At 42.4% G+C, this 27,506-nt stretch overlaps 1 protein-coding gene across 1 annotated transcript in view; it reads left to right on the top strand.

Moving 5' to 3' along the window:
• SFMBT2 (Scm like with four mbt domains 2) overlaps positions 1-27,506 on the top strand; it is a 114,094-nt gene that overhangs the window by 8,152 nt on the left and 78,436 nt on the right. Inside the window, exons 2-4 of the mRNA XM_042872767.1 lie at positions 4,875-5,044; positions 10,809-10,903; positions 14,223-14,463. Coding sequence (XP_042728701.1) covers positions 4,939-5,044; positions 10,809-10,903; positions 14,223-14,463 — 442 coding nt within the window. The 5' untranslated portion in view covers positions 4,875-4,938. The remainder of the gene's footprint in view (positions 1-4,874; positions 5,045-10,808; positions 10,904-14,222; positions 14,464-27,506) is intronic.

Genomic DNA, 27,506 nt, shown 5'->3' with positions numbered 1-27,506 from the left:
GTGAATCCCGAAGAGGGAAGTGATGCTTTGGAGAAGAATCTTTTAGGGCAGGAGTTGATTCCTGTATGCTTTGACTGTTCAGTGATGCCTGATTGTGTGTTGTGACCCATGGGTGAGAAGATGCCTCGATGAATCACCTGAGTGGGGAGAGCCTAATTCAAGATGAGTTTCGAAGTGTCTGGACTGAGAGGCTCAGCACCAAGTGCTGCAGTTTCCTGATGGCTGGTCTGGTCTCAGTTCTTGTTCAAACTAGTTTTCTTGATTGCTTTGCAGTGGGTTTTTCCACTCATAGCGCGCAAAAAGCTTGAAGGCTGCAAAGGCTGCATGAAGTCATAGGATCATTTGAGTTGAAAGGGACTCTTAAAGGTCATCTAGTCCAACTCCTCTGCAATGAACAGGAACACCTACAGCTCAGTCAGTTTACTCAGAGCTCCATCCAGCTTGATCTTGAATGTCCCCAGGAATTGGACATCTACCATCTCTTTGGGCAACCTGTTCCATTCGTCACCCTGTTGTAGGAAAAACATCTTCCTTATATCCAATCTAAATCTCCTGTGTTAGTTTGAAACAGTTTCTTCTTGTCCTATCACAATAGACTCTGCTGAAGAGTCTAAAATGACACATGATGGTGGTTAGCTTTGAGAGGTCATTCACTAGCAGTGGTTTTGGATCTCCCCTATATTCCACTTCAGTCAAATCAAATGGGAAAAGAGATGCAGATTCCTTACATCCTGATGTACCTAGGGGTGAAGCCAGTGTTACTGAACATTGGAGGAGGCAGGAGCCAGATCCATGGGAAAACAGTGGTATTTTTACTTTTCTACCTTTCAGGCCTCCACAGTACGCTGACATAATTGATGCACATAAATTATCCAGATAGGGAATTTCAAGGATATAAGGTTTTTTTTTTTTTTTTTTTTTTTTTTGCATCCTCTGTTCTGATAGCTTGCCTTTTTAGTATGTCAGTCCCTATTAATTAACCTTGTTTTGGAGGAAGTTCAATTTTTAAGGAAACACTCCAAGGAATGATCCTGGGGTGCTGGATTTGTGTGTGCATGGGGTACCTCTCCCTGCAGGAGCTTATTCCAAAGGAAAGAAAAAGAAGGAGGAGTGTACAGGAGATGAGAACTGTAGAATGATGTGACAAAGCCAACGCAGGCAGTTACTCAAAGAGCCAATATTGATAGAGATGACAAGGCAGCATGTTTGAGATAATGATGCAGCTAAGACTGACAGCTGTGGGAAGAAGCAAATAAAAGAGATTCTTTTTTTTATATTGGCTGCCTTTTTCCGCCTGTGAATTAGAAGTCTGGATGTGAATTAAGTACCAGGGGAATGGCAGCTGCGTGGGGAAAGCATCAGACCGGTTTGAACCACCAAATGAACAAGGGATCTGAAAGCAGGGGATTTTTTCTTCCTTCTTTCAATTGCATTTCATAATCAATTTCTTTTTGCTGCTGCTCCATTGTAGTGTCACCTTCAGTGGTTTTTGCTGCTTTTTTCCATTCCCTAGTTGACCGGCTGGCCACGTGGCTCGTGGTCCTTAATTTGAGATGCACAGACATACAGAAATGAGGGAATTGCACTGTATGTTGCTTGTTTAGTGTTGTTGATGCAGGCCAGTCAGCATGCTGCTGTTAACAGTATGGCTGGAGACTTTGTTTGAAGTGTTAATTAGCAGCAATTAGTAGGGTATTAGTTTCTCCCTTCTTATGTCAGCTTTCTTTGCTAGTTAGTTGTATCAACAGGAGGCTCAGTTATCTGGAAGCTTATGTTTGCATAGGAGTTTTGTCAACTTGTTGCGTTGTGTTGGGTAGATACATAAGTGCTTTCCTACCATAAATTGTGAAGTAGATATTCCGAATATAAGAAGACATGTAGCTCAAAACAGAGTTGTCCATAGCTGAAACAGCAAACCTGAGATCATAGAATCACCAAAGTTGGAAAAGGTCTACAAGATCATCCAGTCCAGCCATCCACCTATCGCCAGTAGCTCTCACTAAATCATATCCCAGCACAGCATCTAGACGTTCCCTGAACACCTCCAGGGTCGGTGACTCCACCACCTCCCTGGGCAGCCCATTCCAGCTCCTGATCACTCTTTTGGAAAAGTAGTATTTCCTAACATCCAGCCTCAATCTCCCCTGGGACAACCTGAGGCCGTTCCCTCATGTCCAGTCGCTAGTTACACGAGAGCAGAGGCTGACCCCCAGCTCACTGCCACCTGCAGGTGGTGCGTTTCTCCCTTTCAGTCTAGGTGGACTTGAGCTCAGTCCCAGATGTGGCTGTTGGCAGGTTCATGCTGATTTTCTCATCTATTTCCCATTTCTGACAGGCAATTCCCAGTGTCAGGGGAATGGGCCCTTCTTGTGGATCTGGTGGCAGATCTGGGGTTTAGCTGTGTAAGAAATGGCATTGTTTGAATGGACATCTTCAGCTTCCTATCAGTTTGTGGCTTTACCCAGTCAGCATTGTGGGAACATTACAAAGTTTAACTAAGATACCAAGTAGCTTATCTTTCCTCTCAGTGTTTGTATTGTTGCCCCTGAGTTTTGTTTAAAATGATAAATTGTTGTGCTTAAATTGATTTCTCTCTGTTCTTTAAAATTCTTTTTCAGTAGATCCAGATTACCATTCATTGCTGTTTGATCTTAGACAGAAATGAAAACAGCTAAATCTCCCCAAAACTTAGCTTCAGCTGACACTTCCACTTCTCTCACATTGAAGAAGCTTGACGTAAAATCCTGATGTTTAGCCAATTAATTATTAATGGTGTTTATTGAAGTATTCTCTACTGAAAGATAAGTGTGTTTTTGACTTACAATAGACTGATTGCTTCTAGTTTCATGGTTAATTGAAAGTTAATATACACTGAGGATGAGTGATACATATGTTATTAGGTTATCTGCACTTTAAGTACTCATAGTATGTAATATACTTAATTCGTTAGCAAGTCTCGTATCAACGAAGAATAAAGATGAAGTGGTTAGTGTCCATTGCAGTGAGGAAGTGATCACTATTATTTATTGTGTGTTCCAAGAATACTGAGCACTTTGCAAATATACTGCACTGAATCAATTTACAATCTCCTCTTTGGAGAAAAAAAAAATAATAATAATAATAAAAAAAAGTAGGTACATATTTACTTTGTTAGAAGGTTCTTTGGGAATGAGGAACACAAACCACTGGTGGAGGTCTAACTTTGCTCAAACCATCTTCTGCTGAGTGCTGTACCACCTTCCAGGGTCATGTGCTTCTACCAGCGATGCTTTGTGAAGCGTGCATGGTTTTAGCATAGCTTAATTGCCACCACAACAGTGCTGTTGTGATTGCTCCAGCATACAGTCCTATCATGACTCAGTGAATGGAAATCACCCTTACACTTTATGTGGTCTTTATCTTTTTCAGTTCCTTCTGTACTTTCTCATGTGTCTGTTTTTCCCTCAAGTTTCGTTGGAGCAACCTTAAAAACTGAGAATGAAAAGTCTATGACAAAGCACTCTCCCTCTTTCTATTTTATGACCACTGTATTTGGTCTTCCTGAATATCTTCCTGAGTAGTAAAAGTCGAAAAAAATCCCATAATATTTTTACACTCTTATTACCTCCTGCTTTGCATGGACTTTGGCAGTAAGAGTATTATTATTTCCTACTTTTAGTCATGCTTCTTGCAGAGCATTTGGTGTTGGTGCTGCCAGCAGAGTCCTCTTTGACATCTGAGTCTTGGAGGCATCCACTGATAAGCAGGACCAGTCCTCTGTATCCTATGTTCTGGACACACGCCTTCCTCACCATCTGTCTTCACTGCAGCATCTCTAGTATGACGAGCTGGTTCCCTCTGCGCCTGTAAGCCGAGCTCTTAGTTGCTCTTTTGCAGTCCTCCCTTGACACCTTGCAATTCATCGTCACCGTGAGTTTTACTGAAAAGTTCACTTTTTTTAAAATCTACTTTTAAATGTGTATCTCTGGGTATTGCTTGTCCGATGGCTTACTCTGGCTAGAGGTACAGTTCTCAATCTCATGTCTGATTCAAGATCTAGTCAGTCTTGTGTTCCCTTTCTCACACATTTTGTGGTTTTATTATGCTGCTTTTGAAACAGTTTTAAAGCAGAAGAATCTCCTCTGCCATCACAACCCGATTTACACCTGACTTAATGTTTTCTACTCTAGGTGGCACTAAATGGCGCAGTTACCTTAAATTTGCCTTCAGAAAGCAGTTGCAGCACTATTGTATTTCACTATCTACGTTATAAATGCTTAACTTCATTTTCTAGAGGTTCTTCCAGTCTCTCCTAACTATTCTCCTTTAGAAACCTGGAAAATATTTCTGAAATGAGGTATTTCGATTGCTAACACTGTGTGAGTTACGTTGGAAGTCAAAGACTGGACTTGGAAGGTGACTGAGTTGGCCTTTCTTTGATGCCTTTTTTTGTCAAGGATTGTGTCGCCTTTGTTTCGGCGACCCTGACTGATGGAGACTGCCACAGCCCATTCAGTTAACTACAGGATTGTGCATCTCTATCAGTTGTTCTCATTTCTCAGCTGGTAACACAGGGCTCTGGTCTGAACTTTGGGATGTGGATTCTTTGTGTTGAATATTGTGGATGTTATTACCACATTGTCATCTCTCTGTTGTTATTATTGTGATATAATGTAGTATGAAATAATATTGACATAAAGTGTAATATCTTATGATAGCGTTGCCACTTAGAGGTGATATCCTCTGTTGTGGTCTTTCTTCCATAAGTGGCTTCACTTTGGAAGAGAGAGCAAGGTTAAAGAGCTGTGATCAAATACTATAACGTGAAACCTACGAGAAGTGGCTGAGTGTTGGCATAAGTACAACAAATCACTCATTTTTTCTTTTTCATTTAGTTTGTGCCCTAGGAACTCTCTGCTGCAGGATGAATTAGGAAAGGAAGGACTCTTTCTCTGAACCATGGACGCAAGAGCATCTTTCATCACTACCATGCAAGAGAGCCAGCATCTATCCCCAGAGAAGGGGCAGGGACTGGCCAATGGTGATGGGGAGCAATTTGATTCAGGTGAGCTCTCCTTTTCTCTTGTAGGTTTCCTACATGTCACAGCCTTCCAGATGACTGCTTTAGGGAAGGTGGCAGCTGTTCACTGGGTGGCATTAGGGTTGGATGCCTTGATGGCCATTTTTTGAGTCTTGTGGATTGGGAAAGGGTGTGTGTCCCATATTGTGGAGCGCCCAGGTGGATCCGTGATTGATAAGTTGGGGAAATTTTGACTTTTGGAGCTTTTCTAAGGTATGTTCTAACTACTTTAAATGAAAAGCAGTGGAAAACCTTTCCCAGGGCATCATATTGTGTTCTTCCTGTCCACCCACACACTCTGTATTTTATTTTACTCTCTTTTGATTAAAGAAAGGAAATGAATGTTCAGAAATTACAGTATTTCTCCTTTGTTTTGACCTTTATCTTTGTTCCTTCAGATTATTATTTTTTGTATTACTTCAGATGAGAGGGCATCACAAATGTTATCCCAGCCAGCAGAGAGCTGGTTGCATGTTGTCCTTGTGCACATGAGTATGACTGCTCTGAGATGGGCACTGAATGATAAGGATTTGCTGGGTAAAATTGGCTCAGTAACTTCACCCTTATTCCGTGTTTATTCAGGAAAGCTCAGCTGAGGAAATTGTGAAGCTCAAAGCTGAGCCACCTGTAGTTACTCTGTACAAAATGTTTCATTTTTGCCTTGTGGTAATGATGTTGTTGCTAATGTGCTTTAATGCTTTTCCAGAAATCTTGTGCATTTCTGTAACAGCAGTTCTTCATCAAAGGATCCTGAGGTGTAATGGCAAATGAAAGTCTACTCTTGCATGCAAGCATTCTAAAGGGCTGCCTGAAGTCTGCTTCCATAGAAGTAGGCCGTCTCACCAGGGGTGAATCACTGATCCAACTTCAAAAATGCAGTGGTAACAGTGTTGGGGTGAATGCTTGAAAACAGCTTGCTTTGGCTTCAGCGTCCTTTGCTTTGACTTCTATGTTCTTTGCATCTGTTCTCTCAGATGGTGCTGTGTTGTGCTGGAAGGTGTCCCTGCCTGTGTCAGGTGACTGAACTAGATGATCTTTAAGGTGCCTTTCAACCCAAACAATTCTATGATTCCACGTTGTGTTCAAGTCATTTGCAAAGCTTTATCATTGGTCCACTTCTCACTGTTTCCCACTGAGCACCCCAGAAACTGTGTGTTAAGAAACTTCGATTCATCCCACCTAAAGGAAGTGGGAAACTTTTATGTTCCCTTAGTTAAAAACATAATAGTTATCCTGGGCTCTGCTGTAGATGTGAAAAAGCTTCTCTTTCATAGGGTTTCGCATAGAGAGCTAAGGATCATCTAGAGTTAACCAGCTGAATATGGAACTGTAATGCCTTAAGACACTTGGAAAAAAAAGTCATCATAGAATATCCCAAGTTGGAAGAGACTCATAAGGATCATATAGTCCAACTCCTGGCTCCAGCTCAAGTTCTGTATCTGAAAATGTTGTCCAAATGCTTCTAGAACTCTAGCAGCTTGTGGCCGTGCCCACTGCCCTGGGGAGCTTGTTCCAGGCCTCAAATCACCCTGTCAATGAAGAACCTTTCCCAGACACTCAACCTGACCCTCCCATCACACAGTTCCATGCTGCTGTCACCATTAAAGAGACTTGCAGCTCTATAAAACAAGTCATCCCATTTTAACATCAGCACTGGGTTATCTTTGAGTTGAAAAATCACCTGGCTGGAATAGAGAGGGACATCAGGATCCTGATTGACTGTGTTAGGTGGATCCTTATCTTGAGATGGCATTTCCAGAGTGGGAAGCCTTATCTAGACACTGCTGGATCCATTTATATCTATGAGAGAGCTGTAGGAGCCTCTGGGATGAGGTGCAGGTGATCAGTTGTAGCCATTGGGTTTGAAACAACAGAAACCGGCCTGTGGACCCTAAATGTCTTTGAGAATATGTGACTTGGTGACTCTCCCAAGGCTGTGCAGGGGGCTTGTTGTTGATCAGGATTTCCCCTTTACCCCAAGCCCTCCCCTGTGTGTTAATCCTAAATCATTTTGCCTTTCAGTTCTTTGTGAGTGAACAAAGTCATGAATATATTTATGTGCCTGTAAATAAGATAGCTTAGCAATTTCCACAAATACTGTAATTTCCAAAGATGTTCTCCTTCAGGTAAGCCTGGGAAAAATCTAAGCTTCTGTAGCCACAGGTTTTGGGTCTTTTATCTCATCCTGCGAGGCTGATAACATCTGGAATAGTTGCATTTTTATAGTGTCAATGCATGAAGGACTGCAGAGCACTTTAAAGCCATTCAGGGGCTCAGAGATAATGACTTGTTGATTTTATTTGCCATCCTAGACTTGTTTATACATCACCGTATTGTAGGCTAGCCAGCCTTGACTCTTTCATTAAAAAAGAGCACTGAGCCTAAGCACCAATAATTGGAAAGGGAGCTGATATGTAAAGTAGGCCTAATGCCAAATTTGTCATCTCACAGGGAGCTCTGCAAAACACTGGCACCTGGGGCTCTGTGTCTCTCCAGCAGAGCCAGGACTTTGTTGTAGGAGTGTGTGGCTTGAGGACTGACAAACAGATTGTGTTTAGGATCATCACTTCCTGAGTGGGCACAGTTGTCTTTGTATGTTCAGAGAGACTTTGCCTTTTGATTGGGGACCAGCAGATACTCAAGGAAGGCTGGCAAAGGGTTTCCTGTGTTCCTCATCAGTAGGGGTTTTGCAATGGGCAAGAAGATTTGTGTGCAGTCCAACTGCTGTACTTGTGGATGTAAGTAAGAGTGTACCCCCTGACTCTGGGTCGCCCTGAGTCTGCCCACAATGTCCCCTTGCCAGGTTTTCTAGAAGGGAATAGAATCCATTTAAAAACAGATTTGGAAGCTTACATTCGCTTCACAATCTTTGGTGATAAAATGAAGCAAAATAAAACACTGATGCCATGATAAATGAGTACTCCAACATTATTTTTACAGACCTTGTAAAAGTAATTTCCTGATAAAGTCTGCAGATAAAACACTGGAGAGGAGTCAGACTATTGATGTGTCAGAGAGAAATGAATTGACTGGGAAGGAAAGCTGTAGCTCACACTGCTGTGGAAAGAATACTCGTAACGCTTTCCCCTGGCCTCTTGGACTTCCCTATTTGGCTTTAGAAAGGAGAGATCAGGGTCGTTATTAAAACAAGTGCTTTTGGGAGTTCTGTTGGACTGCATGTGAATGAATCTGTTGGCAAGGCTGTGGGAACAGTGTGACTGGTGGCTGTGGGTTGGCACATAGCAGAGTAGGTCGTGGGCAATAATACATTAGGAAGGAGGGGAGGGCTTGCTGCATCTTTAACTAGCATCTTTAATGCTAACGTAATTAACTTAGTGTTGCCAAATCCTGTCTCTCTGGAGATACTGCTCCTTGCATGGATGGTATGTACTGAACTGCTTAAAAGCCCTCCTACCACTCCGTGGAAATTAGGTTGCCTGCAGAGATGGTGGATTCCCCGTCCTTGGACACATTCACGGTCAGGCTGGATGGGGCTCTGAGCACCCAGATCTAGCTGTGGATGTCCCTGTTCATTGCAGGGAAGTTGGACAGATGGCCTTTAATGTCCCTTCCAACTCAAATGATTCTGTGATGTTACTCCTTCCCATAAGAATGCTGAGGAAGGATGAAGAGAAGGAGAAACGTGCATGGACTAACCATGAAAGCTGGAGCAAGAAAAAGGAATGACAGCTGAGAAGATACAGAGAGCACTGTGGGCTGAGAGAAGTGTCTCATGCTTTGAAACAGAAATAGCTGAGCAGAGGGGAAAGACGTGGGGGTATGTTCGGGTGGAGATGACCTTGGGGTTGTTGAGTAGCCCATCCCAGCACCAGAAGCACAAACAGGTAATAGAACGGGAGACAACCAGGCAGAGGGGTGTGCCTTTAGCTTTTTGCCTCTTGTTTTTCACATCAGAAGTTACTGGCTTATAGTAGGACTGTGATTGATGGTGCCTGGGATAGAAAGTTGCTTAAACATAGGAGTAATTGTAAGTCTGATGGATAGCCATATCTGCCCATATACTCATGAACTTGCATACATTTTTAAAAAAATATTAACCCTTGAAATCTCTGAACCTGACTCCTCTAAAAAATAACTCCAGGCGGTTGCTGATTTTGAGATTGAAGTTTTCCCTGATCATCAAAGTTGCTTGCTTGCATGATATAGCTGAGTCTTAGCAATTTGTGCACAAAGTTCTTACTTTTGGCTAAGCTGTCCTTGTCTTTCAGCCAAGAATGAGCAAACTCCTCATTTTGTGCCTTGAGTTCTTTTTGGTAGCCAGGAGGCAGCCGTCTTCAAGCCACCTTGCCACTTTACATGGGAGTAAGAGTTGATTTACATCTCCGCATTTAATTGAGTTGGTGGTATGGAGCCAGACGTTAGGCTTGATGCAGCGGTTTGCAGTGTTTAATGGTGATGACAGCTCAGTGCTGCTCTTTGAACTCCCAGACAAATCTTTACCCTCTTCCAACTCTGTCTCAAAAACCCTCCTCTGAGACTTTTTTTTCTTCCCCTTCGCATACATATGTCTGCAAATAAAGCCTATTTCTTCCCCTTTTAATGATGAGAGATTCCCATTACACAGTATAATTTTCGTGTCTTGAAAACTGGAGACCTGTAGCAACAATTTCAATAAATTAACCCTGCCATTTTCTTCATAAAACTATCTGGGGAGGCCCCTTAATTCAGTTTGTCATGAGTCACTTTAATTACATCATGACCATGCTGATAAATGTGTGTGCAGGTAAGGGTCTCTTGTAGTTTTCCTTGATAAATGCTTATTGCAAACAGCTCATTGCTAGACTGTAAATATTTTTGCTCTGGGGATGTAACTGAGTTTGTGAGATTGCCCGGGAACAAAATGAAAACAATCAGATGTGGCTGATTTTCTGTAAGTGAAAGACAGTTTGTTCTTAATTATTGCTGTGTGTGTTTCAGCGATGGTTTCAGGCCTCAACTCTGCTCTGCTCAGTGGGGATATATTTAAAAAAAAAAAAAAAAAAAAAAAAAAAAAAAAAGTAATGTCAACTCCTTCCCTATGGGGAAAGAAGGATTGTGAGGGGGCACTGGTGTGAGTGGGGAAGGCGTGATGCAGAGCCTCAAATCTGAATTGGGGCAAGGATAAATGCAGGCAACAAGAATGCAGCAGTGGCCTGGGGATTTGGAAAAGCAGCTTTGGTGCTGGTGGAAGGATTCCATTGGGGTTCTTGGGTGTTGGAGGGCAGAGGAAGGCTGAGCAGGGAGAAATAGAATAGCAGAGCTGAAACTGTGTCTCCTCAGCCCCAAGGGCTGGGTTGCTTGTTTTTCATGCTGCTCAGCCAACAAGAACAACATCCATTGTTATCACCAGTACACTGTTGCAATTAGCAGTCTGGGGGAACCCAAGGCTGGGACATGGGAATGGCCACTGTATCCCTGTGATAGCGGGCTGACAACCAGCTCTTGTAGCACAGTCCCTGTTGCAGTATAATGAGTTTGTTCCCCTGTTGTGATGATTGCAGGGTCAATTTTGGTCTCACAGTGTTGGCTGATAAAGTCCCAAAATCTGCTGAAAGTGTTTTAAGAGCCAGTCAAGCTGGCTAAGAACAGATCTTCAGGGAGGCTTTTTCTCTCACATTGATGTTTGTATCAGTTGCTATTTTTCCCCTGAACTGTTTGATACAGCTTTTGCCTTCTTTGGCTGCATTTTGGGCTGTTTTCCTTTCTTTCTACTACTTTTTTTTTTTTTTCTTGTTTTCCTTTTGAACAGATGAGGGCTCCAGCATTGAGGATGCAGACTTCAACTGGGATGAGTTCCTGGAGGAAACAGGAGCCAGTGCTGCTCCCCACACCTCCTTCAAACATGTATGTGCATTGTCTGCCTTGCTAGTATTGAATGTGTTCCCTCTTATGGTGTTCCTGACCAGATGAAATGGAATCTGTCCGTTCTGTGGGGAGTTTGGCCTTCTGTGGCAATGTATGTGAAAATAAGATGGAGTACTTCCTGTTGTCCATGCAGCTCCAGGCCCTCTTGCTGCTGTTAGGTGACATCAACTCTGTGCACTCAGAGTACAGTGTCTATGCCACTGGGTTCAAATATCATCTATGCGGTTTCATTCTGCTCTCCTCACATACTCATCTTTTTTTTTTTTTTTTTTTTCCTTCTTAATTTGTTGATATCCTTTCCAACTTGTAGAGATTCATCTCACCAGAGCATCTTATTTCTATGAAGGTGCTCTCTCAGTGCATGATTTGCTGACTAGCAGGGTTGCTCACCACCAGAACCCAGCATGGTCCCTAGGAATCCATCAACCCCCTTCCTAAACATCCTGCCTCAGCAATGTGGGAACCAAACAGTGGGGTTGGTGATAACTTTCCTGGGTGCTATGTTATATGCAGATGTTAAAGAGGCGTATATGTGTCACAGTAGTTAGGACGTGGTAGCTCCAGCCCATGTTAGCAGTAGTATACAGAGCCTCTGAAATTCTGAATGATGGAGAAGATCGGAGTATGCTTTGAGGAGGGATCCTGCCAAGGAGCAGAGCCTGTCAAGGATATTGTATGGACCCATTTTTCCATCTGCAAACAGTTGTTTAATGTCTTTTATTTGGCCCATGTGTGTGCTGTCCATAGTCTGCCTTTACAAGAGGACTTGAGATGGAGCTTAAACTAGTGCACAGATTCTTCATCATCATCAAAGACATACACGTATGGTGTAATCGATATATTTTTCCAGGTCCTTGTTTTCAGTCAGCTGAAGAATTGTTCTTTCAGATGTTATGGTGCATTTACCTGTATCAAGCTATGCCCAATCATGGTGGTTCTCTGTCCTCAACTGTGAGTCATGTGCAGATGATTCTGTTCATCCCCTGACCTGGCCCATCAGCTGCAGATAGCAGCTACATCTGGTAATAGGACTCACCAGCCCCTTTTCTCTCATCTTCATTCACCTGACCTGAATGCTCTGGATGATGTGGATATCTCAATCAGGAAGAGAAGTGTTTCACATGTGATGCTCTCATTTGCCTTCCATTGAGTCTGGTTGCTGACAGAAATCCTTGGGAACATATAGCTGTACCGCAGTGAAGGGAAAGTTTCCTGAAGAATTTGTTGCTGCTTTGAGATAAGTCTCCATTTGGATAGCTGCCTTCATGCCATTAAACCACCTTTGCCTCCAGGTGATTTCTTGATTTGTTTTAAGGAGATAAAGAGCAGTAGTGATGAAAAACCTGTCTCTACAACTGGATAAAATAAATAATACCAGCCTCCGTTACCTATTCTATGCACATAGATAGAGTATTGCAAGATGAAGGATCCTAATTTTCTGTACTGGAGAACTACAGTACAGTGGTAAAATTTTGTTGTAGTTTATCCTTGGCCCAGTAGCTGTCTGGAAAGAACATCTTGTCCCAGGGTGTTAACTCTGGTTCTTGTCTCAAGTAGAGAATCCTGCTGGGAGCTGTGTGCTTCACAAAGTCCTTCTATTCCCCCTCTTCATGATTTTCATTTAAAGTCTCTTGCCTCAAGTGTTCCACTTTGGTCTTTATTCATGGTGAGAGCAAGAACAGAAGCTACAAATGATCATGTATCCTGGATTATTCATGAGGACCCTTAGCATCACAAAAGCCAAGATCCTATTTTAGGACTAAACTAGTAAACGTTGTGGTTTTTCCTCCATCTTAAATGATCTCCAGAGGTCTCTTCCAATCTCTGTTAGTCACAGTCCCAGCATTGATGCTGATGGAAGTGCCTGCGTATCTGAAAGTATGTGGAGTGTTGTAATCTGCAAATAACATATGGCTTTGGCTGGACACTGCTCACGTTGTAAGCCGGAGTGGGGTAAGGGAGAACTGGGCATACCCAAAGAGCTCTGTTTTTTCCCAGCAACTTGGCATTGTGAAGTTGGCCACATAGACCATGATATATCACAGCGAGCAGAGGAGGCGTTTTATTGCTTCTCTGTAAGTGAGAACTAAATCAGAGACAACCTTAAACCAGATTTCAAAATCTCTCTGGCTTCAGTAGGACACAAAGTACATGGAAACCTTTAAGAATCTCTCCTTAAAATTACATGGGGAGTCATGGCTGCATTTTGGATGGTCTTCTGAAGACAAAGCTGTACTCTGAATGGGCTGGCATTCACCTCTTGTTATCAACAGTATCTAGACACATCCCGCTGGCCCTTGGGAGATGTGTTATGATGTGTCTGCAACAGTCTCTGCAGTGTCCTAGAAGAGCATGGCATCTCCAGTGTCCTTGAACAAGTTGCTTGTGACTTTCTGAGATAAAAACAAGTGACTCCTCCATCAGATTGCAGAACAGTGACCCAAGGCCTTTATTTCTCTCTGCCATGTATCCTACATCATCTTTATGAGAATACCAGGAGAGCAAATTGGTTATGCCTTAAAATTCTGCTTGTGGATATGGTGGAAATACTCTCCTTGGTCTGCTTGGTACAATATTCAGCCTTCGGTGCTTTACAAGCCTCAAGAGGTGTACAAGTATTGTTGTATGACCAATTGTAATAGCTGGGCCTAACTCCCAGAGTGCCTTCCTGTTCTACCTTGCATGTGTCCTGGGATGTCCATGTGCCTGATGGAGCTGTGTGAAGGGCAGTTACACCACCTTTCTCCTGGGCATTGTTGAGATTTATGAAGCTCAGATGGCTACAGTCCCTCTCAGATTTAGTTCACCTGAGTTTATCACAGCTGATGGATCCCTTTGGAGTACATGGGACCTTGTATGATGGGGATGTACTAGTGAAGTAGGAATGGTCCTGCACAGGCAGGTTGTGAGGAAGGTGGTTGGTATTAATAGCAGAATATTTTGGGTTAGAAGGGATGTTAAGTGTCATCCAGTTCCAACCCCTGCCATGGGTTGGTTGCCATCCACAATGCCCCATCCAATCTGGTCTTGAATGCCTCCAGGGATGGGGCATCTATAGCTTCTGTGAGGAACCTGTTCTAGTGCCTTATCACACTCTAAGTAAAGAATTTCTTCCTAACATCTGAAGTAAATCTCCCTCCTTTTAGCTTAAGTCTGTACCTCCTTGTATTATTGCTATTAAGGAGCATGGTCAGCTAACGTCTTATTCCTGATCATCTCTTTAATGGCTTGCTTAGTTAAATGGGGAACCTCCCTGTAAAGAAGGAAAAGTAACACTATGCCTTTCTCATTTTGTAAGGTTGAAATCAGCCTCCAAAGCAGTTTTCAGCCAGGGATGAAATTGGAAGTGGCCAACAAGAGTAATCCAGACACATACTGGGTGGCTACAATCATCACAACCTGCGGACAACTCTTACTGCTTCGTTACTGTGGCTATGGGGATGACCGGAGGGCAGATTTTTGGTGTGATGTAATGACAGCAGACCTTCACCCTGTTGGCTGGTGTACGCAGAACAACAAGGTCCTGATGCCTCCAGATGGTAAGTTGCACGTGTTTTGCTGGAGTCATGCCCTAGTCTTGGTCTGACTGTTAATCTCTAGGCTTTCAGTTGGTACGGAATGAATACTCCAGATGCTCAGCTGATGTTGAGTGGTGCAGTTTCACTGAAGTTGTTGTATAACAGCTTAGAGTCAGGTTTCTGTAGATCTATGGGTTATTCAATTTGCCAGTCATTCTCCAGGAAAGGCATTTTGACCTAGGTCTTAAGAACAAAAGCTTATGGATGAGGCTGTCTTAAGGAAATGCTGAATTGCCAGCCTGTGACTTCCAGTGAGGGGAAGCAAGTTGTTTCACACTTTTCGAAAGAAAGGACCAAATTTAGAGTGAGAAAAGAGTAAACAAAATCTGATCTTGATTACACTCAAATTTAACTTGGCTGTGTATTCAGATGCTTTGCTCTCCATTGTCAGACTTCTGCAGCTTTTAATTCCAAAAGTAGACCCACATGAATAAAGATGGGAAAATCTGATCATTATAGGTTAGGGTATGTACCAGTCCTCAGCTCTTGGGTGTGCCAAAGCGGAATGTGAGAACTGTAGATTTATGGCACTTGGAATAGCTTTTTAATAACATGTTTCTTCCTCAATTGATTCCGAGTGTGTAAGGAAAATGCTTGATTTTTGTTGTTTTTTTTTTGTTGTTGTTGTTGGTGTTCTTTTTTTCTGTCATTATACAGGAACAGAACAGCTGTGCATCCTTACCTCTGCGTAGCTCCAGGCAGAGGCACACTTGTCACATGTGTATTCCCTCTATATATTCAGTTTCTTTTGGGTCATGGGAAGAAGAGATGAATGCTTGGCCTCCAGCACATGGATGTGTTTGAGAAAAGTCTCATTTAAGAACTCATTCTTTTGTTCACGTGGCTGCTGAAGAAGCGGATGTGCTTTTTGTGTGCCATGCATGACTTCTGGTGTAGATGTTGCCTTGCTTCCCACTAGACTGGATCGTAGATACAGTCTTTGAAACAGCAGAAATGGTCTCATTCTTGCCTTGTCTATGCTGAACACTAGAGTTAAACAGTGATGTTTTTGTTCTGGTCTGACTGTCTTTAGAACAACGGAGGATTGATTGCTTAAAAAAGTCTTAAAGACAAATATGGCTGAGAAATCTGTTGGCTTAGGAATAATACATCAAGCTGATGTGAGAAGGGTTATTTTTTTTTTCTTATTTTATTGGTCTCTTAAACTATCTTTTATTATGTGGATTATAATCAATGTTACTGGAAAAGGTGTACAGTGCCATAAACTAAATCTCAAAAAGCCAGGTTCAAGGGGTGAAAGATTTCGTCGACTGGTGTAATAGAAAATAATGATTGTTTTATAGCTGGAGGCAACTGCTTTTCATGAAAATGTTGCTGGAATCTGCTCTTTGGTTTGTGTTTACTTCACGTAAGCTGTCTTGCTTGAGTGAATGCAAATGTGCAATGCATTTTTTCTCCTCTGTCCAGGTGATATGGTTGTATGCCAAACTCTTATGTCTGGGCAACTGTAGGTACTGTTTTATTGGACATGTGGTTGTTTTTTGTTTGGTTGGTTTTTTATTTCCTTTCTCTGTTGTAAGATATAAGCATTTAAAAGGTTGAGTTGTATTTTGGAATGAGACATCTAAAATGCCCAGGAGCATTTGAGCCTTCGGAACTTCTCTTTGTTGAAAAGAGAGAGGTCCTAAATGCATTTATAAACCACAGAACTATTCTGGGGGTTGATCTGAGGTGTTCAGCCCACGATCAGGGTGGGATTTTAAGAGGTGGTTGCTCCCATGAGGGCACTACAAGGAAGAGGTTGGGTTTTCAGGAGTGCTGTAGGAAGAACTTGGCTCTGATGAGCTTTTGAAAGCAGTGAGTAGTGCCCTCATTGTATGCAAATATCTGAAGTTCATCCTGTGTTTAATTGTTTTCTCAGTCTTGATGAGCTGAACTTCACAGCGGTCCTAAGAGTTTCATCTGGTGAAACCTGCAGGATCAAACCTTGTATTGGTACATAGTAAACTGTTCTCTGTGAACTCCAAGGAGATTTTTTGCCATTTTAGCTTTTCACACTATTTTGTTGTCAAGTGCTCTGTGGAAAGGAAAGCCCACTCCAAGTTGCATGGATTCATTTTCTAAGGGCCCGATTCTGCACGTATGGATCACAGTGAGGATATCTGCTGGCAAGATCTGCTGGCAAACAGCATGGCCAGTTATCTGTCATTAAGATTCGTTCCCTGTCAGGATCTGAGGGCTCTGTTTAAATGCAGATCTGCTAAGGACTGGCTTAGTGGGCAGAATACCAGCAGTGGGACAATGCTTTGTTTCTGCTTAGTAATCAGATAGGACTGATTGGCTCTACTCTTGCAAATGTGATCCCAGGCAATGCTGTACAGAGTGATAGGATGAAGAATATCATTAAATGAAAGAGAGATGAAAAATGGGGCTGGTTCTGTTTACCGAATCAATAGAGCTTGATTTAATGTTCAGCACATAGAGAGATTTTAAGGGGCAGCTGCCAAATAGTTATTGCTTATGATCCCAATAGAAGGAAGTCATTTAGTTTACAGACTGTTGCATTATTATTTACTGGGTTAGTTTTGCATCGTGGTGCCTGCAAGTATAATGTCAAGTCATGTCATGTCTTCCCCTGACGTTGTGGTGCACTGCTCTGGACTGAGGGCCAAATGCTCCAGTTTGCAGTAAGTTGTATTGACATATGAAAGGATGGTGTGAGTGTGTGTCTGCCCATAATCTTTACCCTCTGCCACCCTCTTCCCTTCAGGAAATCAGAGGAGTAAAATTGTAGTTACTTCAAGCTTTGCCATTAATTATATTTTCCTCATTACAAATCGGTGTGTAATTTGAATTGCAAACTCAAATATCCTGGCAGAATAGATCTGTTTACCATTCAAAGCAAAATGAAAATTATTTAAATTAGTTAATATAGAACTCATTTGAATGAATTGAATGTTTATTCATGAACTAGCTGAGGCAAGTGTGAAGCTGTCCGTATGGTCTCTAGCTTTGGCACTGATCAGCTCTAAAGTCACGTCCTGGGACAGAAATTTCTTCTTTATTGCATATTAACTGTGGTGTAGACCAATGGATAGCTTCTGCCTGATTGAGCTGAGTATGAAATTTACATCCTTTCTGCCAGGGCCCCCCAGCAACTGTAAAATTCATATGGGGAAGTAGTTCGTAAGGGGAGGTGCTTCAGAGTTCATCAACAGTGGCTGGGATGGAGCAACAGAATGGCATTTAGCTTTTGTGCTGTAGTTGTGGGATGTAACATAGGCCTTCCATTCTTTGGTTAAATCTGCCCTATTATATTGCCGTGCATGAAGGCAGGGATAGCCTTCATCACCTCATATACCTCACCAAATGCTATCCTCCTCAGCACAAAGCTGTGGTGGTTGTTCTTCAGCATCTTTCATCCTGTAAGATCTCTTACTCATAAAGCATTAAAAATTTAAGTCTAACTTAACTTTGCCATAGTTGTGTTTCCCTTAACTGTGAAAGGAAAATAGGTTTCTCGCCTCCTTTAGCCTGTTTTTTCCATGTGCTGTTTTCCTTTGTTGATGACAGTTGGGTTCATGAGCACATTTACCATCATGTAGAGGAGCAGCGTGGAGAACCTGACAAAGATAGTAGCTAAATTATGCATTGTGAAACACGCACAGAGCAGGCACGTCTTTTGATTGACACTTGGGTGGTTTTGTACAGATTGCAGGTTTACAGCTGAGCCAACAGAGCTGAATCTCTCCTGGCACTGTCTTAAGGCATTCTGTGATGCACTAGAGATGCTGGACAACAAGATGATTGTGTCACCTGTGATTGTGGCAGTGCTTTTGCTTCAGTGTTATTGACAGATGGAAATTCAAATAAAACATTTCTGAGCGTGGATTTGTGTGGTGATCTTGAGTCTGCTCTCAGTGTAAACCAGGAGGAGGAAGAGGCTGGAGATCTAAAGGAATAGAGGAACACAGTGGGGAGACAACCAGGTCTGTGCTCTGGTTTTACCATGAGCCAGTACAGATGGGAAACCTCAAAACACTGTCTGGCCATGGATTTGGTGATCACAGTGATCGTTATACTGTGAGTACGTGTAGGAAAGCAGCCTTTGTAGAATCATTAAGGTGGGAAAATACCGCTAAGATCATCCAGTTCAACCATCGACCCACCCCCACCATACCCACTAACCACGTCCCTCAGTGCCACATCTCCAATTTCTTAAACACCTCCATGGCTGGTGACTCCACCACCTCCCTGCACAGCCTCACCACTGTGCCAATGCCTCACCACTCCTGAGAATAAATTTTTCCTAATGTCCAGTGTGAACCTCCTCTCGTGCAACTTAAGGCCTTTCCTTTCGTCCTATCACTGTTAATCTGGGAGAAGAGGCTGGCCCCCACTTCATCACAACTTCCTTTCAGGTAGTGTAACCAGAATTAAAGCTCCGAAGCCTGATCCTAGGATGTAATGAATCCCTCTTGCAAGGTGCTGAGCTTGGCAGGTAAAATATGCCACTAAGAGTGTTGAGTATAAAGCATTTTGCCCATCCAGGCTTTCTGTGAAAGCAACCATCACCAAATGGTTCACTCAGATTCTGAAGTAGTGGGTAGAGTGTGGGTGAAAAAAAAAGATAAAAACTTGTGCCACGGTAAACTAGGCTGCCATTCAAATCATAGAATGCCTTGGGTTGGAAGGGACCTGAAAGATCATCCTGTTCTGACTCCCCCACTGCTGGCAGGGTTAATGGCAGTTGTATTCCCATCTAGATTGGCATTTCTCTGACATGTAGTCTGTGATTTTTGTTAGAGTTCAGGTGGTGGATATAAATGTTAGAACAGAGGCGAGGTCTGCACTGTAGTGGAAAAGAATGGAATTGAAGCAGTATATGGTGCAGGGTGTGGGGATAGGAACAGCAAGGGGGAAATGGTGAGGAAAGAAAAGAAGAGCAAGCTTGGAGCAGTCATTTGGGTTTGGGATTTGGGATAAATGTCATTCAAGAAGCCCTGGGAGTGCAGAAGGCTTTTCTTGGAGCAGTGCTGCGGGTGGTGATGATGAATCCCAGTCCTTTGCCTTTTAACTCCATTCTCAGACATCACGTATATGTGGAAAGCTTGACCATGGCATTCTTCAGGTGCCACTGAGATGACATTCCTGAAAATAGGTGAGGGCCTCCAGAGCTCCAGAGAGAAAAGGTGATTATGAGTGGTTTTTTTGGTTGTTCTTTTTTTGTTGTTGTTTTGTTTTGTTTCTTTTTTTTTTAACAGAAGCCAAGTTTCCCCTGACAATCTCAGAGGAAAGAGAACTTAAACTATGCCTGCAGCTCAGCGATTATAATGCAGGTAGAAGGATCAGATGGGCAAGATGAACTTCTTTTATCTTTGTGAGGAGTTGGCTTACCTTCTCTGAATGATCTGAGATAAATTTGCTTTTCAACTGGTATAATTGAGAGTAGATCTGGCCCTGCTTTAGCTCTTTTACTGAAGGCTCACCTGAAATATTATTTCCTAAGAGCTCGAGGCTGGGGAAGATCAGTAGGCATTCACTGAGCTTATGCTATTTTACATCAGCTAAGAACTGGGCCCTTGAGCCAAGTAAAATGAAACTCGGAAATCTTCTTTGGCAGGTTGTTCTGTGAAGGACCGTGGATGTTTCTAAAGTAGTATATAGATATTTTTTTTTAAATCTTTTTTTGCTTAATCCTTATCCTATTATTCCATCAAAGCCAAATTTAGACTAACCTAGTTTAAATAAATTGCAGGATTTCTTTATTTTAAACACTGCAGATGACTCTTAGTGCAGTGTTTTATGTATGTTTTTCAAGTCAACTTCACAGAGTATTAATTATGCAGGAGTGACGTTAGCATAAATAACTAGTCAGCAAATAAATGTCAATTAAATATTCTATTAGCATAGTAGGCAGTTTTATGCACTGCCATAGAACATTTAGCAGATTATGCTTAACGAGCATATGAAAAATAGCATTGTTTTTTTTTTTCTTTGCTCTCCTAATGATGGCAGAAGGGAGGAGACGATGAAAGGCAAATGTAATGCTGTCTCTGGCTGAAGATTTGGGTTGAACTTTGCCCTGGTGGGAGTGCATCAGTTGACAACATTGCCTTTTGGGTCTTCGAGCAGCTGGAGATCACTGGAGCACATCCTGGGTTCAGCATCTCCCCCTCGCCCTGTGGGGTCCCTTCATTCTCTTTCCTGAGAAGAAAAGATTACATTACAGCACCCATGGGAGATTTTCCTTCCTTCCCTTGATGTGACTCAGATGGCTCAGTCCGAGGTTTGAAAATTCAAAAGTTAGCCCATTTCCTGCACAATGTCAGGATGGTGCTTTCATGATCGTGGAAGTGGCCTTTTTGCTACTTCTGCTTTTTGTGTGGAAATGCAGGTCTTTTGTAAAATAAAATTGGCTTTAGTTACTTTCAGAAGACTTCATGTTGCCAAATGAAGCCTTTCTGGGGGTAAACTGAGAGTAATATTCCCCCGTCTGTCTTTTGGGAACACAAGCAAACATTGAGTTACTGTGCAAATATGGTGTAGCGTGGCCAGTGGGAAAGGCCTTGCAAATTGTTTGAGTTATACATTTCATCAGATGCATTGCTTCTGAGCTTCTGATCTCCTGCTCCTCTGGGCTCAGACATTCTATTTTTTTTCGCCATGTAATCTGATTTTCTTTTTAGTATGTCTTTTTGGGTCAAGAGGTATAGTTGAAGAGAACCTAGCGTGGAGAGCCTTGTACAGACAGGGTGCTAGTTGGCTTGTAAGGTGGTCTTGCGAGTAACTGCCTTGTCCTGGTATTACTGTCATGAGACTCTGACAAAGAAACACTGAAGGGAATTGAGGTGTGTACTGCTCTGGCCTTAGTTTTGGGTTGTGTCCGTAAGTCAGATGCTTTGGGAGTGCAGTAGTAGAGGTCCTTAAGGAAGGTACCCATCATGAGGCGTCCAGCCTTCACCCTGGCTCTGCAATGACCCTGTGGTTTAGGTATGTGTAGGTAGGAACTCTGGCCCTGCTGTTGATCACATGTTTGAAAAACTCAAGCCATGGGGGATGGTTTAGGTTTCCAGCCAAAAAGCTGAAGTTGGTACATTAAGGAGGCTCTGTTTTGCTAAAGGCAAGAAAAGAGCAAACTACAGTCAAAACGTAATTTTTCAGCAAGAAGCTTCTTCAGCAGAAATATTTCTAGCTGGCCTGGCTTCTAGGGACAACATCATCTTATGTTGTATCTATATTTATTTATTCTCACAAATTATAAATACATTAAACAAAATGGGAGCAGCCCTGACTGGGCAGCCTATGGACCGATGGGGAAAAGTTGCACATATGGCTGCTAGAACTGCGCAGTGCACACAGTACCTGTTCCACATTTTGAGGTGCTTTTTTTTTTTTTTTTTTTTCCAATTGTTGTTTTTTTTCCAAATATGAGGAAAATAAGGTTGGTCCACACCTGCACTAAGTATCAGTGCAATTTCTTAAGTGATAGATTGATTGATGCAAAGTATCATTGCGCTGTCCTAGTGCATATTCTGTAGAGTACTTTTATTTGTACTTCTAAATTTATCCTATCATTATTCTTTGACTGGACTGAACTATATGACTGGTGGAACTGTAGTAAGATGGTATCTTTAGCTGTGGAACTTTGTGATAAGGATACTATAGTTCTGTTTATTTTACTGTGTTACTCCCAACTTGGAGCATGGATTTAATCTGCAGGTTGGCTGGCATCCAAGGAGGGGTTCAAGAAGTGGTTCCACTAATGAAGTGAGGCTTTCTAACAGTGACTTAGACACGATGAAAAATGAATGTACTTTCTGATGTCTGTTCCTTGCTTGGGTGGACCATCTGTCCTGGGACTGTCAGGGTCTGGGAGAAAAAAAGAGAAATACCTTTTTCAGTGTCCTTATGGTTGATGGAAAACAAATGGTGTTTTTTGTCAGTACTTTCTGCCTGACACTAGTGGGTTTGTCAGGCAATTCCTGCACAGATTTGTTTGTTTCCTTGGTAATTTCCTACTCAACCTATCACCTGTATGATGCTGAGCTGTGCAGGCTTCACCCCTCCTTGCATTGCAAACTGTGCATGCCTCACATTGGAGGGGAGTTTGCATGCACATCTCTCCTTGCTGTCCTGGCTTTTGTTTTCACTTATTACTGAGTTAGAATTGTTTGAGTTGGAAGGGACCCTTAAAAGGTCATCTGACCCAACTCCCCTGCACCAAACAAGAACATCTACAGCTTGATCAGGTGCTCAGAGTGCTGTCCAGCCTGATCTTAAATATCTCCAGGAACGGGGCATGCACCATATCTTTGGGCAACCTGTTCCAGTGCCTCACTGCTTTTATTGTAATAAATAAAAAAATAAATAAAATCTTCTTCCTTACATTCAATCTAAATCTCCTCTCTTTTAGTTTGAAACAATTTCCCCCTGTCCTATCACAGCAGACCCTGCTAAAGAGTCTGACCCCATCTTTCTCATAAGCCCCCTTTAGATGCTTCATTCATAGTGCCTGCATTCGTAAATGAATGCCATTGCTATTTTCACAGCAGGAACATGGTAAAGCAGCAGTGTGGTTTGCAGCATGTATGCAGTGATGATCCCTTTTGGACGGCTTGGGAGAGGCTGAATTATTTTAACTGCAACTGTCCAGTTACAATTAAAGAATCAGTACCTTGTGTACAAGCAGCAGCAGAGCTGTGGATCGCGCTTACTGCAGACTGAAAGCCGAATCTCTTTATAAACAGTCTGGAGGGGGATGGAGATGGAGGGGAAAGAAAAGCAGTGATTTTTGTGGACTTCGACAAGTTTTAAATGTATTCTGAGTGAAACTGATAGTGTGGAGCATTATGAAAGATTTAATGAATAAATATTTCATACCCGCATGGTACTTCTTCAGTAACTCATGCTGCTGGTGAAAAGCAATAAAGAAAGAACCTCCTTCAGGGGTTGTTTGGGCTTTCAAATTAAACTAATTTAATCAACTTTTTCAGTCAAGCTTGATATTAGTTCATTTCTGTACATGGATCTGCTTGTTTTCTCCTGATACCTGTTTTCCTATTTGGAAGGTGTTTGAATATCAAAGAATGTCTCCTTTCATTCTGCCACTATGGTGTGTGTTTGGGTTTTCAAGGCAACAGCACAGCCTGATTTTTCTCCCTGTCCTCCAGGTTGAGGAATCAGCCATCCTCCACAACTATGGCCATTCAACCACAGGTTGTAGAATCAGAATTGTTTGAGTTGGAAGGGGCCCTTAAAGGCCTCCTCCAACTCCCCTTCAATGAACAGGGCATCGACAGCTATATCAGGTTGCTCAGAGCCTGGTCCAGCCTTAGGTACCCTTGTGAAGTTTTTGTTATCCAGCAGGGAAATCACCTGCACTTGGTGGTCAGTTCTGAATGTGAGTGGATGTCATTTGGGTTTTGGAAGCCATTAACATCCAGTTTATTACTTGTGCTATACAAAAATGCTCTGGAGCCTGGCCCCATGTGGGCAGCAAGGCTTGCATGCATCTGCACTGGCTTTGTTGCTGTACGGATTTATGCAGGGAGGTTGAAGTCCATCTCTAGCTCTAGCTGTTGGCAGAGCTGGGACATGGGCATGCTGGAGCCATTGCTTAATGGTTAACTGTCATGACAAGGAGAGGAGGGTACATGTGTTAGCACTGCGTTCCATGTCTTTGCAATGCTTTTTAGGAAAAAATCATGGAGACCTGATTTTTTTTGGTTGAGAAGAGCAGGTCTGTAGCTGAGGGGATCATGCAAGTAAGACACAGTAGGGAGGTAAAAGCAAGTGTGCTTGGAAGAGTGGAGCTCACTTCGTAAAGGCATCCATGGACAGTGCTGCTCAGTGAGCTGAGGATGTGCTCAAACTTGGACCTCATACACCTTCATGTGGGGTGGTGGATTTTTTTAGATTTTATTAGGTACGGGTGCATGGAGTGAGGTACTTCTCAGCTTTTTTTCCCATAGAAAAGAATACAAATGCATTATGTTGTCTATTCCTACTAATTGGGGACCACGTTTATTTTTAGGGGGTATCTCCTTGGAGCTAGATGGAGTAGATTCCCATGAAGTTTGTGCCACATTGTGGGTGTTATAGGATCATAGGGTGGTTTGAGTTGGAAGGGACCTTAAAGATGACCAATTTCAAACCCCTTGCTTTGGTTTCTGTATGCTAGACCAGGTTGCTCAGGGCCCCATTCCGTCTGGCCTTGAATGCCTGTAGGGGTGGGACATCCACAAGTGCTCTGGGCAACCAGTTCCAGTGAACAGTGGTAGTAACAAAAAAAAAAAAAAAAAAAAAAAGAAAGAGGCTTTGATTGTCCAAACCCACATAGACTTGTATTTTTTTTTTCAATATTGTCTAGGGAACGTGTTTGGTTACATTTATCTATTTCAAAATCCAAGCCCTTTGCACAGCACAAAGCTTCAACTTTTGCTAAGATTGGTGACTTCCTACAGTAGTGCTGCAATAATAGACTGTTTTATCTGAAAGTGTTGGCAGAACCAAATTCTGTTGTGCCTCCTGACTTCTTGCAAGGAAAACAGATTTCTGTGGGACTCAAACTCCATTCAGGATGCTCAGAGAGAGAGATTAAGATGAGTAGCTGAGATCCTGTGGCTTTTCCTCTGCTGCTCACAATTCTATGTCTATGAGATAAAGCTGCAGCCAGTGCTGTGACAAAACCATTGGTTCTGGACCTGGTACTTAATGCAGGTAGTGCTGGAGGAACAAAGATAGGGGAGGAAGAGAGTAATTGCAGAATGAGTCAGGGACTGTGAATGAGAAGTTGTATTTCCAAGGAAGTTTATTGAAGGGAAAGCTGACATCAGGCTTCTGTGTGAATACAGATTTCCTGAGTGACCTTGCTTTTTAACAGTGGGTAAAACAAGCTGAATGTTTGGAAGGTACTTTTGAGACATTTCAGGGAAGATCTCCCATTGACTGGTCCAAAAAACCCAAGCAAACAACAGTAAAACAAACCAAAAAAACTTCCATCCATTGCATAGAACAGTAAAATCCTCCTCTCATGACATTTATATGCCAAAGGATTGAAGGATGTAAATTGTTTTATGACTAAGGTCCTGATGAGGCTCCTAAATAAAAATTTGGTTGAGGAGACAGTTTTAGGAGCACTGGGCCTTTATGTTGAAGCCATCATTTGACATCATCCAACTGTTTGTTGCAAACTGTACACCTACAGAAGAAAACATTGAATGGCTGGGAATCTGCTGCCAAACATCCCTGCTTATAGATCTTATAGATGTGATGAGTTGTCACTGAAGGAACTGAAATGTCTGTATTGAAGAAATGAAGTGTGTGCCTCTGAGATGTGTGCCTCACTCATAGGCTCTGATGTGTAGCTCTGCATGCCTTGAATATCCATCAGTGTCTATTTTGGGTTATCTTCTACTGTCACGCATCTTTCTGCATGGGCTATCAGACTGTGGAGCTAGAAAGCCCCAAAACCATTAAAAAAATCAAGAGATTGACCCAGAAAAAATAACACAGGATGCAAAGCACATGACACAGTCAACTGAATGTCCAGCTGAAAGCATTTTTATAGAGTCATCTTTAAAAAGGGCAATTGAAAGACTTTAAGTGGCTACTCTGGGTAATTGTGCCTAATTTCCCTTCCCCAGTCTCCTGCAATTTCCCCCAGAGGAATTATGGGGTGGAAACATCATCTCAGACTAAGCAGGACTAAGTGTAGATAGTTAACGTGTTGATGTAAGATGTAAAACATCAACAGGCTTAAATAGCTACCCTTGGAGATGTCTGTGAAGACTTAAAAGCAAGCAAACAAACCAAAACAAGCAAATTAAAAACTATAATTTATAGTCCAAGCATGGCACAGCCTTTTGTCCTTTGTATCAGAGAAGGAGGTGACTTTCTGCACACTGCTGTAGGAGCAGGGAAGGGTAAATAGGACAAGGGATTTGAGCCGTAGCACACTTAAGTGAGCGAGCACATTTCCTTCAATGGATCTTTTTGATCAGGTTGAAGGTTAATTTATGTCTGCTAGAGCTGAGAAGACTTCAGGGGTTTTCTGTATGATCATTTAGGGCAAGGACAAACCAACGTGTCCAGTGTCACATCTTCAGCAGAGCATCCCTTCATGTGCTCCGCTAGTGCTGTCATTGAGTTTGCTTATAAGGAACATGCATATAGCAAGCTTGGGAAGCTGCTAGGAGCAGATGTGAGCACCAGCATGATCCCAAACCAGCTGTGACTTGCATGTAATTTTTCTCTCATTGCACATGATAATGTGGGCTCCCAGTCAACACGGAAGGGGCTTTCTTCTTGAAGCAGACCATATGCTCCTGCATCCTGTGCAGGTAGCTGTTAAGTGCTGCAGAGATTTAAGTGATGGTCCTATAAATTATTTTTCTGATGGGGAATTTAAGAGCATTTCATCAAACCCAGAATCCAGTTTCTGGGTCAATTCTGTTGCTATTACATGATACTGGAAAGCTCTTTTTCAGAATTCCCGTCTTTTTTTCTGTCTGTGTTCTCCTTCCTGTTTCATTTTGATCACAAAAGAATAATAATAATAATAATAATTTTAAAAAAAAAGCCAAAATGAAACAAGTAAATTGGCCTCAGGATGTGCTAACACACTTTCTGATTGATGGTTTATTTTGTGATGTGAAGCAGAGAATCTGCCTCCTGTGTTTGTATTGAAGAAAAAAAAAACAAACCCACACGTTTTTTCTCTGCACTGTCACTTTTGGGAATGTTTGAAGAAATGTGGGAAATACAGTGTTTTAGGGTTATGGCATAAAAATGCTGGCACTTCCCAGCATGCTGGAGTTGATAGAGAAAATGGATCCAGAGAAAGCTGTGCTGAAGTCAGGAAGCTGTTCTGCTGTGCGCTGTGTGCCAGGAGAGGTTCAGGTTGAATATTAAGAAAAGTTTATTCTCCAGAAGAGTGGTGAGGTATTCACACAAGCTGCACAGAGAGGTGGTGGAGTCACCGTTCCGGAGGAGTTTGAGAAATGTGGAGATGTGGCATTGAGGGACATGGTTAGAGGGCA

Source organism: Lagopus leucura, unplaced genomic scaffold, assembly GCF_019238085.1.
Source record: "Lagopus leucura isolate 7727_CA_CO unplaced genomic scaffold, USGS_WTPT01 Super-Scaffold_100008, whole genome shotgun sequence".
In the NCBI taxonomy this organism is placed as follows: domain Eukaryota; kingdom Metazoa; phylum Chordata; class Aves; order Galliformes; family Phasianidae; genus Lagopus; species Lagopus leucura.
This window is presented reverse-complemented; position numbering and strand designations above follow the sequence as displayed.